Raw genomic sequence first — 14,886 nt, forward strand, 5'->3', positions numbered from 1 at the left:
TGAAGAGCTGAGCGCTCACCTCAGACTCAGAGTTCCTAATGAGTACTCATTCGTTGACGACACTTGTTCATTTTCTAAGTATTAATACGGGAAAATATGATAATGGTGTTTCAGTCGGAGAGGGAGACTTTCCTCAGTCTACTGAGCAGAGAGTTGAAACGTGTCAAAAGTATCAAGAGAACTTTCCTCAGGTCCGTTTCGTCTGCAGTGGTTTGAAAAGGACAATAGTATCTCAAGATGCCCAAAGAGTTTTCTTGCCGGACAGAGATACATTGATACTGCATCCAGTGCAAAGAGGGAAAATAGTGTTTTAATTTTAAACTTTTTAAAAAAAAAAAAGGGTGTTTTGTCCAAGATGACGTTTGTTGAAAGGAGCAGAGCGGATGTGCTGTGCCAGAGACGATGAAGGAGAATAATAACATGAACGAAAAGGGAAATGAGAATCCATGCGTCTAGAAAGGGATTTCCATGATGAAGTCAAAATGGCCTCCGCTGTGGTGGATGTTATTGTCTTTCCATAGATGTGAGAAATTTACTTGTAGAAAAAAAGTATATTACCCCAAAAGTATCTTTTTCCTTTGTTGCATGGATGGATATTTTTTTAAGGATTATAATATGACATCTTTATGACAACTTTGAATGTGAGCTATAAAACATTTATTTAAGAAAATTGTGATTCGTGTCCTTTTTGTCTTAAGTTTCTATTTTCTTTTTGATTTTATTCATACTGTTCAAACCTTTCACACCTAACACAAAATGCATTTTTTTATACAAACAATGACAGCCCAAACCCTAGTCTCCTTCCCAGACACTTCCACAATAGCCTGGGGACCAGGTTAACCCAAACCCAAATAACACAGATAGATTCAATATTTTCACAGGTTAAACATTTTTCAACAGTAGATTTATTTATAGACTTGTAAACACTGTTGTTCTTACAGCATACGGCTTACTGACTCTAACCAATGCTGTTCCAGGGTTTATGATTAATATATCTTCCCACCTGACATCATAATGAAGTTATAACCACAAAACCACAAAGTGTGAGTTGATGTCGAAAGAAAAGGTAACATCTTTGTTTTCAAAATTGGAACACCCATGACGTCTTTGAAAAGTGCACACCCCCCAGAGTTATTGTTGAAGAGGCCCAACGCTGAAGAATGCGGAGGTCATGTTTGTGTTACACAATAAAACCTCCATATGTTTCTGACGCGCCTGTGACGACAGGGTCCGTCTAAACATAACACGTCAGACCACCGACCACCAATCAGGTGGCGTCGTTTTGACACTTCGTTTTGGTACTTCCTCGCCACGTTGTTGTGCTCTGATTGGTCGAGAGGAAGGCTTAAGGGGGCGCGGCTACGTGGGGATCTGAGACATACCATTATATGGACGGAGGGGGGGGGGGGAGGTGACGACACGGATCCTCATTATAGCCCTCATTTAGATGCTATCTAAATGTGATGCTATCTAAATGTGCTATCCCAAATTATTCTCATGCTATGTAAGTTGTCCATAATAACGCGTGATGTTCTGCATCACATTGACTGATTGAAACCTTCCGCCGTGTGTCGGGTTGGCTCTTCCGCCCTACGTCAGTGACGCGGGGGGCGGGTTGTGCCGCGGCCCCGCCCCCTGGTCCAGATGTGCTCCAGTCATTCAAACAGCGAGTTAAAGCCGCTCTGCGTCCTGCCAGGCGAGGGTCCTTCATAACACTGTCCTGTGAGAAGTTGGCGATCGTTTGGTGAACTTTTTGTGTGAGTTTTGCTTGTCTTCGCACTTACAAGTGCATCACTATTTGCTAACAAGCTAGCGGTTAGCTACGGTTTGCTACTAGTATCAACATTGGCAGCTAGCTAGCTAGCTCACTGGACGAGGTTTAGTTTGCTCTTCTAGTTCTTCTAACCAGACATAATCTTACATGTCATTCATGTACCATACGAGGATAGTTAAGCATGTTAAGTATATGATTTATAATTTAGTCGGATAAGTTGCCTTAGTTTGGTTGTTTCTCTGACTGCTAGCGCCAACACCACAGTGTAGCCCGGGCTCTTAGCTGCACCGGTCGGGGGCGTCTAGCTGTGTTACTGTCCAGAGGACGGACGGACGGACGGACGGACTCATCCTTACTACTATGAGATCTTCATTGACATAAAGTGGCTAATAGAGTAGCTAGAGACGGTGTCTTCTCTCATTGACCTAGTCCGCTACACCAGCCCAACCTGAGGGCGAACCTCTCCTCAGGAATGCAGAATAACCAACACGACCAGCGACTACGACTGCAGCTGCAGCGCACATCCGGGCAGAACCCGACATTCAGGATCACACAATGAAGGAAGACACGTAGCGATGGTTGAACAACGGGTTGGTCGGGGACAGGGAGAGTCCTTGAACGCCCACGGAACTGTTAGAACTTGTTGCACAACTGTTCAGGCGGTAGATAAGTAGTAGTAGTAGTAGTAGTAGTTGTTCACTCAAATGCCTTGACACACACAGTGGGTACAGCCCACCATTTCAGTGCTTGGTTTTAAAGTTGAGGCTGTTTGTTGTTGTGATGTTAGGGCCCTCTCCCATGTTGTTGTGATGTTAGGGCCCTCTCCCATGTTGTTGTGATGTTAGGGCCCTCTCCCATGTTGTTGTGATGTTAGGGCCCTCTCCCATGTTGTTGTGATGTTAGGGCCCTCTCCCATGTTGTTTGTTTTCCTGCGTTCACAGGCGCCATCTCAAATCTCTCAAGACTTGATGCTTGGTGACGTCCTGCTCTGTTGACTCCATTGATGACCTCATCTGGTACCGCTCCAATATGAAAGCTCTGATCCTCGTCGGCGGCTACGGCACCAGACTTCGACCCCTGACCCTGAGTGTGCCCAAGCCTCTGGTGGAGTTCTGTAACAAGCCCATCCTTCTGCACCAGGTGGAAGCTCTCTCAGAGGTCAGAGTCACTGGATATTGTCTTGTAGATTTACCAAATTCATCAGTTGTCATTTACATTTACCTGCTGCTGTTGGTCTTTATATGACTACTGACTGTAGTGTCCTAGAGCCATTGTTAAGACTCTGTCTGTCTGTCTGTCTGTACAGGCTGGAGTGGACCATGTGATCCTAGCTGTGAGCTACATGTCTGATCTCCTGGAGAGAGAGATGAGGGTTCAAGAAAAGAGGGTAAGGATTTAAAAACATGACATCGTTAAAACAGACAAAACACACAGTGGTGTTGGCGATGCTGGTTAGTCAGTTACATAAGCGGTGGCAGACATTATTATTATTAGACTAATGACATTATTATTATTAGACATTATTAAGACATTTATTATTATTATTATTAGAATAATTACATTATTAAGATATTTATTATTATTATTATTATTATTATTAGAGTAATGACATTAAGACATTATTATTATTATTAGAGTAATGACATTAAGACATTATTATTATTATTATTAGAATAATTACATTATTAAAATATTTATTATTATTATTAGAGTAATGACATTATTAAGACATTATTATTAGAATAATGACATTATTAAGACATTATTATTATTATTATTAGAATAATGACATTATTAAGCTCATGTTGTGCTTCTGTTTAACAGCTTGGAATCCGCATCTCCCTGTCCCATGAGAAGGAACCTCTGGGGACTGGTGAGCCCAGCTGTGTGTCTGTGTCTGTCTGTCTGTGTGTGTGTGTGTCTGTGGCTGTCTGTGTGTCAGTGTCTGTGTATCTGTCTGTCTGTGTATCTGTCTGTCTGTGTATCTGCTCCCACAGATTTAGGGATATGCTTTAGTCCTCTCTCCTCACCATCCATTCTAACACTCTGTAAAAAGACACGTCTCATAACATGGTGCTGAATAGCAAAGAAGTATCTTATCCCCAGGCTTTACGTGACATAATCAGCATAAAGAAAACAGCAACCTTTCTCACACTTTCCTGCCTGTCCAGTCTGTCAGCTGTCTTGAGTCCGAACTGACTGTCCTGTACCTTCACGGTGTAGATTGCTCATTCAGAAGGTGTTTGTCTCGCCCCTCGTCCCCCAGCGGGACCCCTCGCCCTCGCCAGAGAGCTCCTGACCGACAACGACGAGCCCTTCTTCGTGCTCAACAGTGACGTCATCTGTGACTTCCCCTTCGAAGACATGCTGAAGTTCCACAAGCACCACGGCAAAGAGGGGACCATCGTAGTAAGTGTGCCTGCCAGCAGATGGTGCTAGACTGGGATGCCTGCTATTAGACCAGGTTGTTAGATGGTCCTCTGTGGATCAGTTGGTAGAGCATGGTGCTAGCAACCCTAAGGTTGTGGGTTCAATTCCCACTGGGACCATATGTACACAAACCTGTATGTACTCACTGTGCTGTAAGTGTCTTTGGATGAAAGCGTCAGCGACATGGTGGTTGTTGTTGGTATATTGGACCGGTTCTATAGGAGCTGTCTATGGTGATGCTCACCAGCCTTGAGGCACATGTTGAATATTGTAGCATGTAAAAAGCTTGTCTGTCACGTGGCAGAGGAGGCCACTCAAACACCCCTCTACAGGGATGAACTAAACGGCATCTAATCCAGTCTAATAATCTAATCCAGTCTAATAATCTAATCCAGTCTAATAACCTCACCTGACCTGTCACAGGTGACGAAGGTGGAGGAGCCGTCGAAGTATGGGGTGGTGGTGTACGAGGCGGAGAACGGAAGCATCCACCGCTTCGTGGAGAAGCCCCAAGTCTTCGTCTCCAACAAGATCAACGCTGGGATGTACATCTTCAACCCCTCCATGCTGCAGAGGATCCAGGTTCGCCCTCTCAGCTTCTCCCCCTCAGCTTCTCCCCCTCAGCTTCTCCCTCACAACAGACTCACAACTTCTCCCCCTCAGCTTCCCCCTTACTACAGACCCCTCAGAGACACTTAGTAGGAGACATCATTACAGTTTCATTTTAAGGTTATTTTTTGGAGTCAGGCAGTATGGGCATGGGCCAACGTGTGCATACGTGTGCACTGTAGGCTGTGGCGCTAGACCACTGGACCACCCCAGGCTGTGGTGCTAGACCACTGGACCACCCCAGGCCGTGGTGCTAGACCACTGGACCACCCCAGGCCGTGGTGCTAGACCACTGGACCACCCCAGGCCACAACAGTATGTCATTTTGAACACAGAAGTTGTGTGTAGTCTCCAGGTGGTGTTTGTGGTTTCTAATGGAGGTCTGTGTGGAGCGTGTCGGCCCGTTGGGTGTGTGGTACTGACCGGGTCATGTGATGTTCTTCCAGCTCAGACCCACCTCCATTGAGAAGGAGATCTTCCCTGTCATGGCGGAGGAGGGACATCTGTACGCCATGGAACTCAGAGGTAACAGTCACGTGACCCACCCCCGTGAACGCTGTAGAAGAACTGACTAGCATAGACCGTGAAAGCAGCTGGTGATGAGTTCTTGACCCTGGTGGTGGAGAGCAAGATAACACCAACCCAACCCAGTCTAACACACCTCACTCCGCTGAGACAGAGATGCATCGATCCCATACTGTGTGTGTGTGTGTGTGTGTGTGTGTGTGTGTGTGTGTGTGTGTGTGTGTGTGTGTGTGTGTGTGTGTGTGTGTGTGTGTGTGTGTGTGTGTGTGTGTGTGTGTGTGTGTGTGAGAGAGAGAGAGAGTGTACTACTGTAAGTTATAGTCCAGCAGTAGCGTTAACGTGTGTGTGTGTGACCCAGGGTTCTGGATGGATATCGGCCAGCCCAAGGACTTCCTGACAGGGATGTGTATGTACCTGCAGTCTGTACGACAACAGAAACCAGAGCGCCTACGAACCGGACCGGGCTTCCTGGGCAATGTTCTGGTGGTGAGTCACACGGTCTGGTTATCACACTGTGGGTCTCAATAACATCATCTTATTCCTCTCAATATCATATTTGTCAATTTCAGGGGAGGCTGGTGGAGGTAGAAATCGGAGGACGGGCTCATTGTAATGCATAGAGTGGAATGTGTTTGATACCATTCCTCATTCCATTCCATGTATTACAATGAGCCCGTCCTCCGATTTCTACCTCCACCAGCCTCACCTGAAATTGACATGTACATAGGATATGCATACAAAGGATAGGATATGCATACAAAGAATATGCACTCCAAGTAGTTCACTGGTAGCAATAACACTGTATGTGCAGTTCCACATACGTCCACCAGAGGGAGCCTCAGGACCAGCACAACGCCTGCTGTCACATTGAGCCTGTGGGTCTGTGTTCCAGGACCCGACAGCCCAGATAGGAGAGAACTGCACCATCGGGCCCAACGTGACGATCGGGGCGGGCGTGGTGGTGGAGGACGGCGTCAGGATAAAACGCTGCACGGTTCTGAAGGGCGCCTGCGTCCGATCCCACAGCTGGCTGGAGTCCTGCATCATCGGCTGGAGCTGCTCTGTCGGACAGTGGGTGAGTACACACACACACACGTACACACACGTACACACACGCTGGAGTAGTATCACACACACACACTGGAGTAGTATCACACACACACACACACACACACACACACACACAGGAGTAGTATCTCACACACGCACACACAGCAACAGGGAAAATACATACATACACACACACACACACACGCTGGAGTAGTATCAGACCCCGTCTGTTGAGGAACACACACAGAAAGACACACACACACACAAAAAGAGACACACACACACACGCACACAGAGCAACAGGGAAAATACATACACACACACTCTCTCGCTCTCTCACTCACGCACGCACACACACACATTCTTAAAGGGAACACACACACACAGGTATACATTGTAATTGAGTGTGTGTCTAACCGTGTGTGTGTGCTGTGTCAGGTCCGGATGGAGAACGTGACGGTTCTGGGGGAGGATGTGATCGTCAACGATGAGCTGTACCTGAACGGGGCCAACGTCCTGCCCCACAAGTCAATCACCGACTCGGTGGCCGAGCCCCGGATCATCATGTAGAGAGCCAGTCTCCCCGGGGCTGTTACCCCCGCCTCGGTGTGCCAGAGAGGGCTTAGGGAGAGGGGGAAGGAGGGGGAGAACCTGACCTTCTAGGAACGGCAGAGGGGAACCTGAGACAGGGATAGAGAGAGAGGCAAAGAGAGGAGGGGGGAGAGGAGGGGGGAGAGGGAGAGACAAGTAGATGTGTGGGGGAGAGAGAGAGAATATATGAACATTGCTGTTGAGATTTACTATGCATTACAATGATCAACTGACAGAACAGTTCCCCCTAGGGGTGAAGGGAGGGATGAAGGGAGGGATGAAGAGAGGGATGAAGAGAGGGATGAAGGGAGGTGTTGGATGGGTGTGATGTCATGTTGCCTTGGGGATTTCTGTTTTCTGTTTCTTTATGTCATTGTCTGATGCCAAGTCTTTTGCCACTACAGTTGCTCTTCTAATAGAAGGTTAGCATCGGGATTAGCATTCCCTTGATTACAATGGAAGATCCCTCATATGTGTGGGCTGTACTTAGCGTAGGTTAATTCTCCGTCTGACGATCTGGAGGTTTTGTTAAAGATGTCTTCTTGACCGACAGTGCCGACCGTATCTGTGAAACCATCTCTTTCCGCTCTAGAAGATTTATGATTTTTTTCCCTAAAAATTACATCATTGCTAAGTAGTCTATTAAAGATTTAAGGTATTTTCAACACATGACTTCGTAAGCCCATGTGAATTATTCTTATGAATAATTTTGTTATGTCCCGCTTATCTCTGCCACCGATGTCATTTCTCCCCCAAGCGCACTAGGTAGAAGATTAGCCAATAAAGACAAGGACTGTAAATCCATCTGTCTTCCTGTTTATGGTGGTGAGGGTAGATTTAAGATTGTTGACACAATCCCAGAAGTTACTGGAGGTGATTTCTCACCGTGATCGATGAACAGTGTTGAGAACACGCTGTCTAAACGAAGTGAACACTTTTAATGAAGTAGTCTTTTTTTATCATATTAATATAAACAATCAAACAACTTCTGTGTGTGTCTATGTTTTTTTTACGACTGCCTGAAAAGTGTTTTATTATGCGGTGAATGTCAGAAGAATAAGATCTCTATTTAAACTGCGTTTATCCACCGTATTTAATTGGAGAGATCTGGATGTTCTGGTGTCTGGCCTATGGGTCAGTGTAATAATATGGAACAGTGTGTTTAGAGATGTTTATCGTTAATGTTGGATCATTGTATATGTTAGAGGGTTTTATTTGTAAGATGAAGCGTGGGCGCGTCACTTGTAAAAACAGTGCTTTGAGTGCCTGTTAGTGAGAGAGTGAGCCATCCCATAATGAATCAGTTTTACTCCAACGTTGGGTCTCACTGTCTCTGCCCCCGCGAATGAAGTCCAGTGCGTGGGTTTGTTTTTGTGATTCATGTCTTTTCCGCCTTAAAAAGGCAACATTAAGGATCTGGCTTGAAAGAGCAGGAAGCATCCTCGTAGCGGTGATAGATCACAACTATGTGACCAGCGCATTCCTCCGGCCTGATACGGCAGATCCCACTCATTCCCCGGTGATGTCATGTCTCACCCTGCCAAAGGATGGCTGTTCCCGATTTGTAGCCAAGAAAAGGCGGAGGTAAAAACCGTCACTTTTCTATTGGTTGTTAAGATTTTTTGCTTTGGCTGCGATTGGTTGGCAGGAGTCTTCGAGGGATTCCCACCGAGTAGATCGTTTAAGGGCTCTTTGTCAAAGTCCTGTGGGGCAGAAACCAAACTTCACACTGAACTCAGCTGCACACTGAACTGGAGGATCTCTCATCGGACTCTTACCGCTATAGTTTGGAACTATATTCAGAAACCTTGAATTTGAGACATGGATTTGACCTCGGGCATAGAGAAGGTGAGAAAATAAACTTCAACTATATTGTAGACTGTCGCTCAGGTGTGTGAGATTTGAGTGGTTGATTCTGAGTGTACTGGATGTTATTGTAATGATAAAATGTCATACATTGGGTTCTATAGAGTTGTGTGAGCTCTCTCATTTACCAAATTAGCTCTTATACTTTTACACATTTGAGAAGGATGGTTTACTTTACTATATTGTCATCAGAATTTCAACTCATAATCTAATCCTAATCTCCAATATTTCTCTATTCCAAGAGATTTGTGCTCAATGATAATATACAGAAATACCAGATTTGACTCAAACTTCAAATTCACATTTGTTTTTAAAGAAGGGAGGACAGGAGGACAAGAGAAAATGAACTGAGTGTAGATGAAACATGAAACAAGTGCTTATCTGTCCAAAGGTCGCATGCATCCCAGTCTGATAGTGAAACAGTAATCCTCTCTGACTCCCATCACCTGTCCAGAATAAGCTTCCTCAGAAAGACATGCATCACCTCAGTAGAAATAGCTTCACCGTCCCCAAAGGCTTTACTATGAATCCATTGTTACACAGTAGAGGACCCTGGCCAAGAGTACCCTGCCTCTGTATCTGTGTCCATGTCTGTATCTGTGTCCATGTCTGTATCTGTGTCCATGTCTGTATCTATGTCCATGCCTGTGTCCGTGTCCGTGTCCGAGTCTGTGTCGGTGTCTGTGCCTGTGTCCGTGTGTCCGTGTGTCTGTGTCTGTATCTGTGTCCATGTCTGTATCTGTGTCCATGCCTGTGTCTGTGCCTATGTCAGTGTCCGTGTCTGTGTGTCTGTGGGTCTGTGTCTGAGTCTGTGTCTGTGCCTGAGTCTGTGTCTGTGTCTGTGCCTGTGCCTGTGCCTATGTCAGTGTCCGTGTCTGTGTGTCTGTGGGTCTGTGTCTGAGTCTGTGCCTGTGCCTGTGCCTATGTCAGTGTCCGTGTCTGTGTGTCTGTGGGTCTGTGTCTGTGCCTGTGCCTATGTCAGTGTCCGTGTCTGTGGGTCTGTGTCTGTGCCCTGTCTGTGCCTGTGCCTATGTCAGTGTCCGTGTCTGTGGGTCTGTGGGTCTGTGTCTGTGCCCTGTCTGTGCCCTGTCTGTGCCTGCTGTCACACCACAGCTCCAGTCCAACTGGCCAGGCCCTTTAAAATACTTTCCTACATTTCAGCAACAGCCCCCCAGTCACCCCCCCCCCCCCCCCCCCCACCCCCACCCCCACCACGCCCAGCCCCTGGCCTCCTCCAGTCTAGGGTTGGTGAAGGAGCAACCTCTGATCTGATATCATGTGTTGGAATTCTCTCCCAGAAAAACAATCTTTCTGTAGATGTTCCAGAAGCAATTACGGACTTTCAGATGCATTTCCAGATGTTCTGTGAGAGGAACCTGACGTTGACTCATCCATCATCAGACACTGATCTCTGTCTCAGATATTGAGCCTCCTCTGCTGTTATTACCATGGAAATAATGTTTAGCGTTACAAAACGACAACATGATTAATTTACAATCCCTCTCTTTAGTAATCTATCTCTCTATCTAATGCATGCACACCAGTGGAGGCTGGTGGAGGTAGAAATCGGAGGACGGGCTCATTGTAATGCATGGAATGGAATGAGGAACGGTGTCAAACACGTTAAATGAAAGTGGCCCTTGACCTCGCCTCCTCTAGTTTAGAGGGGCCTCCTCAGCCTTGGATTCTTCTAGAAGCGTTCCCCTTCAGTGTCCCATCCAGCCCCAACACATACTTGACGTGTTTAGAATAATAGAGCTGTTAAACATTAGGGCTTATCCGTCCTCCTAAATATAGATCCCGCAGACTTCCTTTCCCTCATTTATGTCGTCACTCTGCCGCCTAAAACAACACGTTTCCCTGGACACCATTCCTCTTCTCTCTCAAACGTTGCAGCCACGGAGGAAATAATATTCACGGAAAATATGTGTGACACACCTCATCAGTTATGTTAACTCTTAAAGCCTCTGTGGGTCATTAGTAACCCTGGGTTAGGGTTAGGGTTAGGGTCATTTGTAGCCCTGGGTTAGGGTCATTAGTAACCCTGGGTTAGGGTTAGGGTCATTTGTAGCCCTGGTTTAGGGTTAGGGTCATTTGTAGCCCTGGTTTAGGGTTAGGGTCATTTGTAGCCCTGGTTTAGGGTTAGGGTCATTTGTCACTCTGGGTTAGGGTTAGGGTCATTTGTAGCCCTGGGTTAGGGTTAGGGTAATTTGTAGCCCTGGGTTAGGGTTAGGGTCATTTGTAGCCCTGGGTTAGGGTTAGGGTCATTTGTAGCCCTGGGTTAGGGTTAGGGTCATTGTAGGGTCATTTCTAGCCCTGGGTTAGGGTTAGGGTAATTTGTAGCCCTGGGTTAGGGTTAGGGTCATTTGTAGCCCTGGTTTAGGGTTAGGGTCATTTGTCACTCTGGGTTAGGGTTAGGGTCATTTGTAGCCCTGGGTTAGGGTTAGGGTAATTTGTAGCCCTGGGTTAGGGTTAGGGTCATTTGTAGCCCTGGGTTAGGGTTAGGGTCATTTGTAGCCCTGGGTTAGGGTTAGGGTCATTGTAGGGTCATTTCTAGCCCTGGGTTAGGGTTAGGGTAATTTGTAGCCCTGGGTTAGGGTTAGGGTCATTTGTAGCCCTGGGTTAGGGTTAGGGTCATTTGTAGCCCTGGGTTAGGGTTAGGGTCATTGTAGGGTCATTTGTAGCCCTGTTTGTATTACAGTCTATGAAAATAGGCTTCCATCACTCTTAGAATTAGAGAGAAAACTGTCTGCTTAGCTCGGTGTGTGTGTGCGTGTGTGTGCGCGTGTGAGTGAGCCTGTGTGTGTGTGTGTGTGTGTGTGTGTGTGTGTGTGTGTGTGTGTGTGTGTGTGTGTGTGTGTGTGTGTGTGTGTGTGTGTGTGTGTGTGTGTGTGTGTGTGTGTGTGTGTGTGTGTGTGTGTGTGTGTGTGTGTGTGTGTGTGTGTGTGTGAGTGAGCCTGTCTGTGTGTGTGTGTGTTTTACAGAGTGAACAGAACACTCTTTCAGGTTTCTGTTTGCCTGGCACCTTCTGAGTGCCCGCCAGTGGTGTCAGTGGTGTCAGGCCTAACTCAGCCAGTCAGCCGGAGGGCCGGAAGGCCCAGGTCTCACTCACTTGTCACATACTTCCATTTATGACAGCCCTCATTCACACACACATACACACACACACACACACACACACACATACCACACATAACACACACACACACACACACACACACACACACACATACCACACAACACACACACACACACATACACACACACACACACACACACACACACACCACACACACACATACACACACACACATACACACACACACACACACACACACACACACACACACACATACATACATACACACATACATACACACACACACACCCCACACCCCACACCACACACAACACACACCACACATAACCCGCAGCCCAGAGGCACCAGAGGGGGACCGGGGAGGCTTTTAGGAGAGGATTACAAAGGGATTTGGTACCATGGTTGCTCTCTAGTTTGTTTTGTTGGCTTCTATTTATAATGTTGGTGGAGCCTAACCTTTTCACCACTGGGCTTAACCAACACCCTCTGTCAAGTGCTGCTGTGGTTCGCCACCTTTCCTTACCGTCCCCTGAGTCCCCTCTCTCAGACCGGTCCCCTTCTCTGTGTCCCTCACAGAGGACAGGAACAGAGGGACGGATGGATGGATGGTGATGGACATAAAGCAGGGCACTCAGCCATGCTTTACCTCAGACGCTGCTCTCTAGACCCTCCTGAAACAGGACAGGCTCATTGGAACGCATGGAACGCCTCAAGCCTCCCATTCCGGCCCATGCATTACAACGATCCGGTCCTCCCGCAGTTGTTCAGGATGGTCTAGAGAGCAGCATTATCTCCCACCACCTGACCACCAACCAACAACTGTTTAACTAACCACGTCTCCACAAACCCAAACCATAACCGTAACCATAGCAAGTGGTTTCACATCATCAGAGTTGCAGAGAGAGTTTCTTCCATAGTGTGACTCTCTGCAAAGTGTCACTGGTCTCTGTTTGCCGCCCACAAACACTACCAGTCATTTTCAGACCGGAGGGGGGAGGAGGGAGGAGGGGGGAGGAGGAGGTGGGAGGAGGGGGGGGGGGTCATGCTTGCCCGCTCCCTCGTGGTTCCTTCCCCTCCCTCTGATGAGGAAAAGCCCTCCTCGAGTGTGTTGGCCCTCTGCCCCTCTGCCCTAATAAATATGTCAAGCCTCCCATTAGTGACTGAGCCTTCTCCGTTCTCTCTTCCTCCTCTCTGTGAGCCCTCCGTCCCTGGGTGTGTTGTTGAGACTGAGCTGAGAGCATTATGGTCTCAGGACTTGGCAGAATAACGGCAGCACACTCCAGGACTGCTCCGACGAGACGCTGTACAGACAAGACGACTCTACACGTCCCCCTTCTCCAAAGACTCATATTGACACTGTTTATTCTCTGTATGAGTGTGTTTATGGAGTCGGTGTTGGATGTCTCTACGTGCGTATCGTGATGAGGATTGATTCATAATGACTAGTTTTGTAAAGTCATGACATCACGCCTGTTGTGGGAGAACTGGTTTCCTCCTTGGCTTACCTGGTAGTGATCACATGGTGCTGTGGTCTGGCCTGGGCTTGCTCACCTGTGCGGTGTGCCTGTCACTGTCTGGGGGTTGAATCACCGTGTCTGGGGCGCTCAGTGGCGTAGCACATTAAGGTGCATGCCATGTCATCGCAAGGTCCCTGGTTCGATTCCGACCATCGACATATCTTGCATGTCATCCCTCCTCTCTCTCACCCATCCTTCCTGTCAATCTCGACTATCTCTATCCCAATAAAGCAGAATGCCCTAAAAAACATATGAATCACCGTGTCTGACGTCGACTGGGGTCTGTCACGGTGTCTGTGTCACTGTCTGTGTGTATCTTAACTAGCGTTCTAGAGGCATGAGTCAGAGCCTTTGTGTGTGTTAGTATGTGTTTGTGAGACTGTGAGCCTTCATGATTGTGCTGTTTAGATGTGTTGACAACATCATTAGTGTGGGTGTGAAGGTGTCATTGATCTTCAAAACACCTGTGACCTTTGACCTATACTATCTATACTCTATTGTCTCCTCTAGCATAGTGGTGTATAGGATAGATAGATGGATGGATATATGGATGAATGGATGGATGAATGGATGGATGGACAGCTACATAGACAGCTATTCTGTACTCCTCTACAACCTTGGTCCCCCTCTTCTCTCGTCTCCTGTTTGTTTCCTTCCCAGATGTCAGTGGGTATATAAGATGGATGGATGGATGAATAGACTGGTATTCCACCCTGTATTCTGTACTCTAAACTGTTGTTTGTTTCCTTCCCAGATGTCAGTGGGGGATCTGCCAGTGGGCCGGGCCGGGCCACCCTGTCTGACATGTAGAGAGATGTGTCCTGGCTTCCAGCCACATTCCTGGAGGTAATTTATTCTCTCTGCTAAAAAAGAAAAAATGAAATCAGCTGAATAGCGGACGACACAGCTTCCTCCTTCTCTCTCTCTCTCTCTCTCTCCTTCTCTCTCTCTCTCTCTCTCTCTCTCTCCTCTCTCTCTCTCTCTCTCTCTCTCCTTCTCCCTCTCTCTCCTTCTCCCTCTCTCTCCTTCTCCCCTGACGTCTTCAGGAATGTTTTGCTCGGTTTGCCTCGACACCAGACGGAGAGGGTGGTTCTGCTTGGATATCCATCTTCTACAGAGAAATCTAACGGTCCTGAAACACTGCCAAACGTCTGGGAAACGTGATGGCTGTGTCTGTATGACTGTAGCTGTATGACTGTAGTTGTAGGACTGTAGCTATAAGGCTGTAGTTGTAGGACTGTAGTTGTAGGACTGTAGTTGTAGGACTGTAGTTGTAGGACTGTAGTTGTAGGACTGTAGCTATAAGGCTGTAGGACTGTAGTTGTATGACTGTAGTTGTATGACTGTAGTTGTATGACTGTAGCTGTAGGACTGAAGAGAGTTTAGATAAGGACAAATGTCAGTTAAACTAAGCACCGATCTGT

The 14,886-nt window shown here is 47.2% G+C and overlaps 2 protein-coding genes across 3 annotated transcripts in view; both read left to right on the forward strand.

Moving 5' to 3' along the window:
- Positions 1-1,626: 1,626 nt before the first annotated feature.
- Positions 1,627-7,965, forward strand: gmppb (GDP-mannose pyrophosphorylase B). 2 transcript variants are annotated; one of them, XM_083668366.1, is made up of 10 exons: positions 1,627-1,757; positions 2,716-2,932; positions 3,081-3,161; positions 3,599-3,647; positions 4,041-4,183; positions 4,628-4,786; positions 5,260-5,338; positions 5,697-5,824; positions 6,231-6,413; positions 6,827-7,965. In XM_083668366.1, exons 2-10 carry the CDS (start codon positions 2,804-2,806, stop codon positions 6,956-6,958), a joined length of 1,083 nt encoding a protein of 360 aa, XP_083524492.1. In that variant the 5' UTR covers positions 1,627-1,757; positions 2,716-2,803; the 3' UTR covers positions 6,959-7,965. The 2 variants fall into 2 exon arrangements, with proteins under 2 accessions (XP_083524492.1, XP_083524493.1); XM_083668367.1 differs by having other exon boundaries at positions 1,635-1,696.
- Positions 7,966-8,800: 835 nt separating this feature from the next.
- lmcd1 (LIM and cysteine-rich domains 1) overlaps positions 8,801-14,886 on the forward strand; it is a gene marked incomplete at its 5' end in the record, with an annotated part of 11,192 nt that continues 5,106 nt past the window's right edge. The window contains 3 exon segments of the mRNA XM_083668560.1: positions 8,801-8,827; positions 14,217-14,308; positions 14,509-14,611. Of these exon segments, the coding sequence (XP_083524686.1) occupies positions 8,801-8,827; positions 14,217-14,308; positions 14,509-14,611 (222 nt within the window).

The sequence above is a fragment of the Argentina silus genome (assembly GCF_951799395.1).
Source record: "Argentina silus genome assembly, chromosome: 4".
In the NCBI taxonomy this organism is placed as follows: Eukaryota; Metazoa; Chordata; class Actinopteri; order Argentiniformes; family Argentinidae; genus Argentina; species Argentina silus.

Coding starts and splice junctions, on each gene's coding strand:
- gmppb (XM_083668366.1), top strand. CDS start 2,804: ATGAAAGCTCTGATCCTCGTCGGCGGCTACGGCACCAGACTTCGACCC. Junction 3,162..3,598: donor TGAGGGTTCAAGAAAAGAGG/GTAAGGATTTAA, acceptor TCTGTTTAACAG/CTTGGAATCCGCATCTCCCT. Junction 4,184..4,627: donor GCAAAGAGGGGACCATCGTA/GTAAGTGTGCCT, acceptor GACCTGTCACAG/GTGACGAAGGTGGAGGAGCC.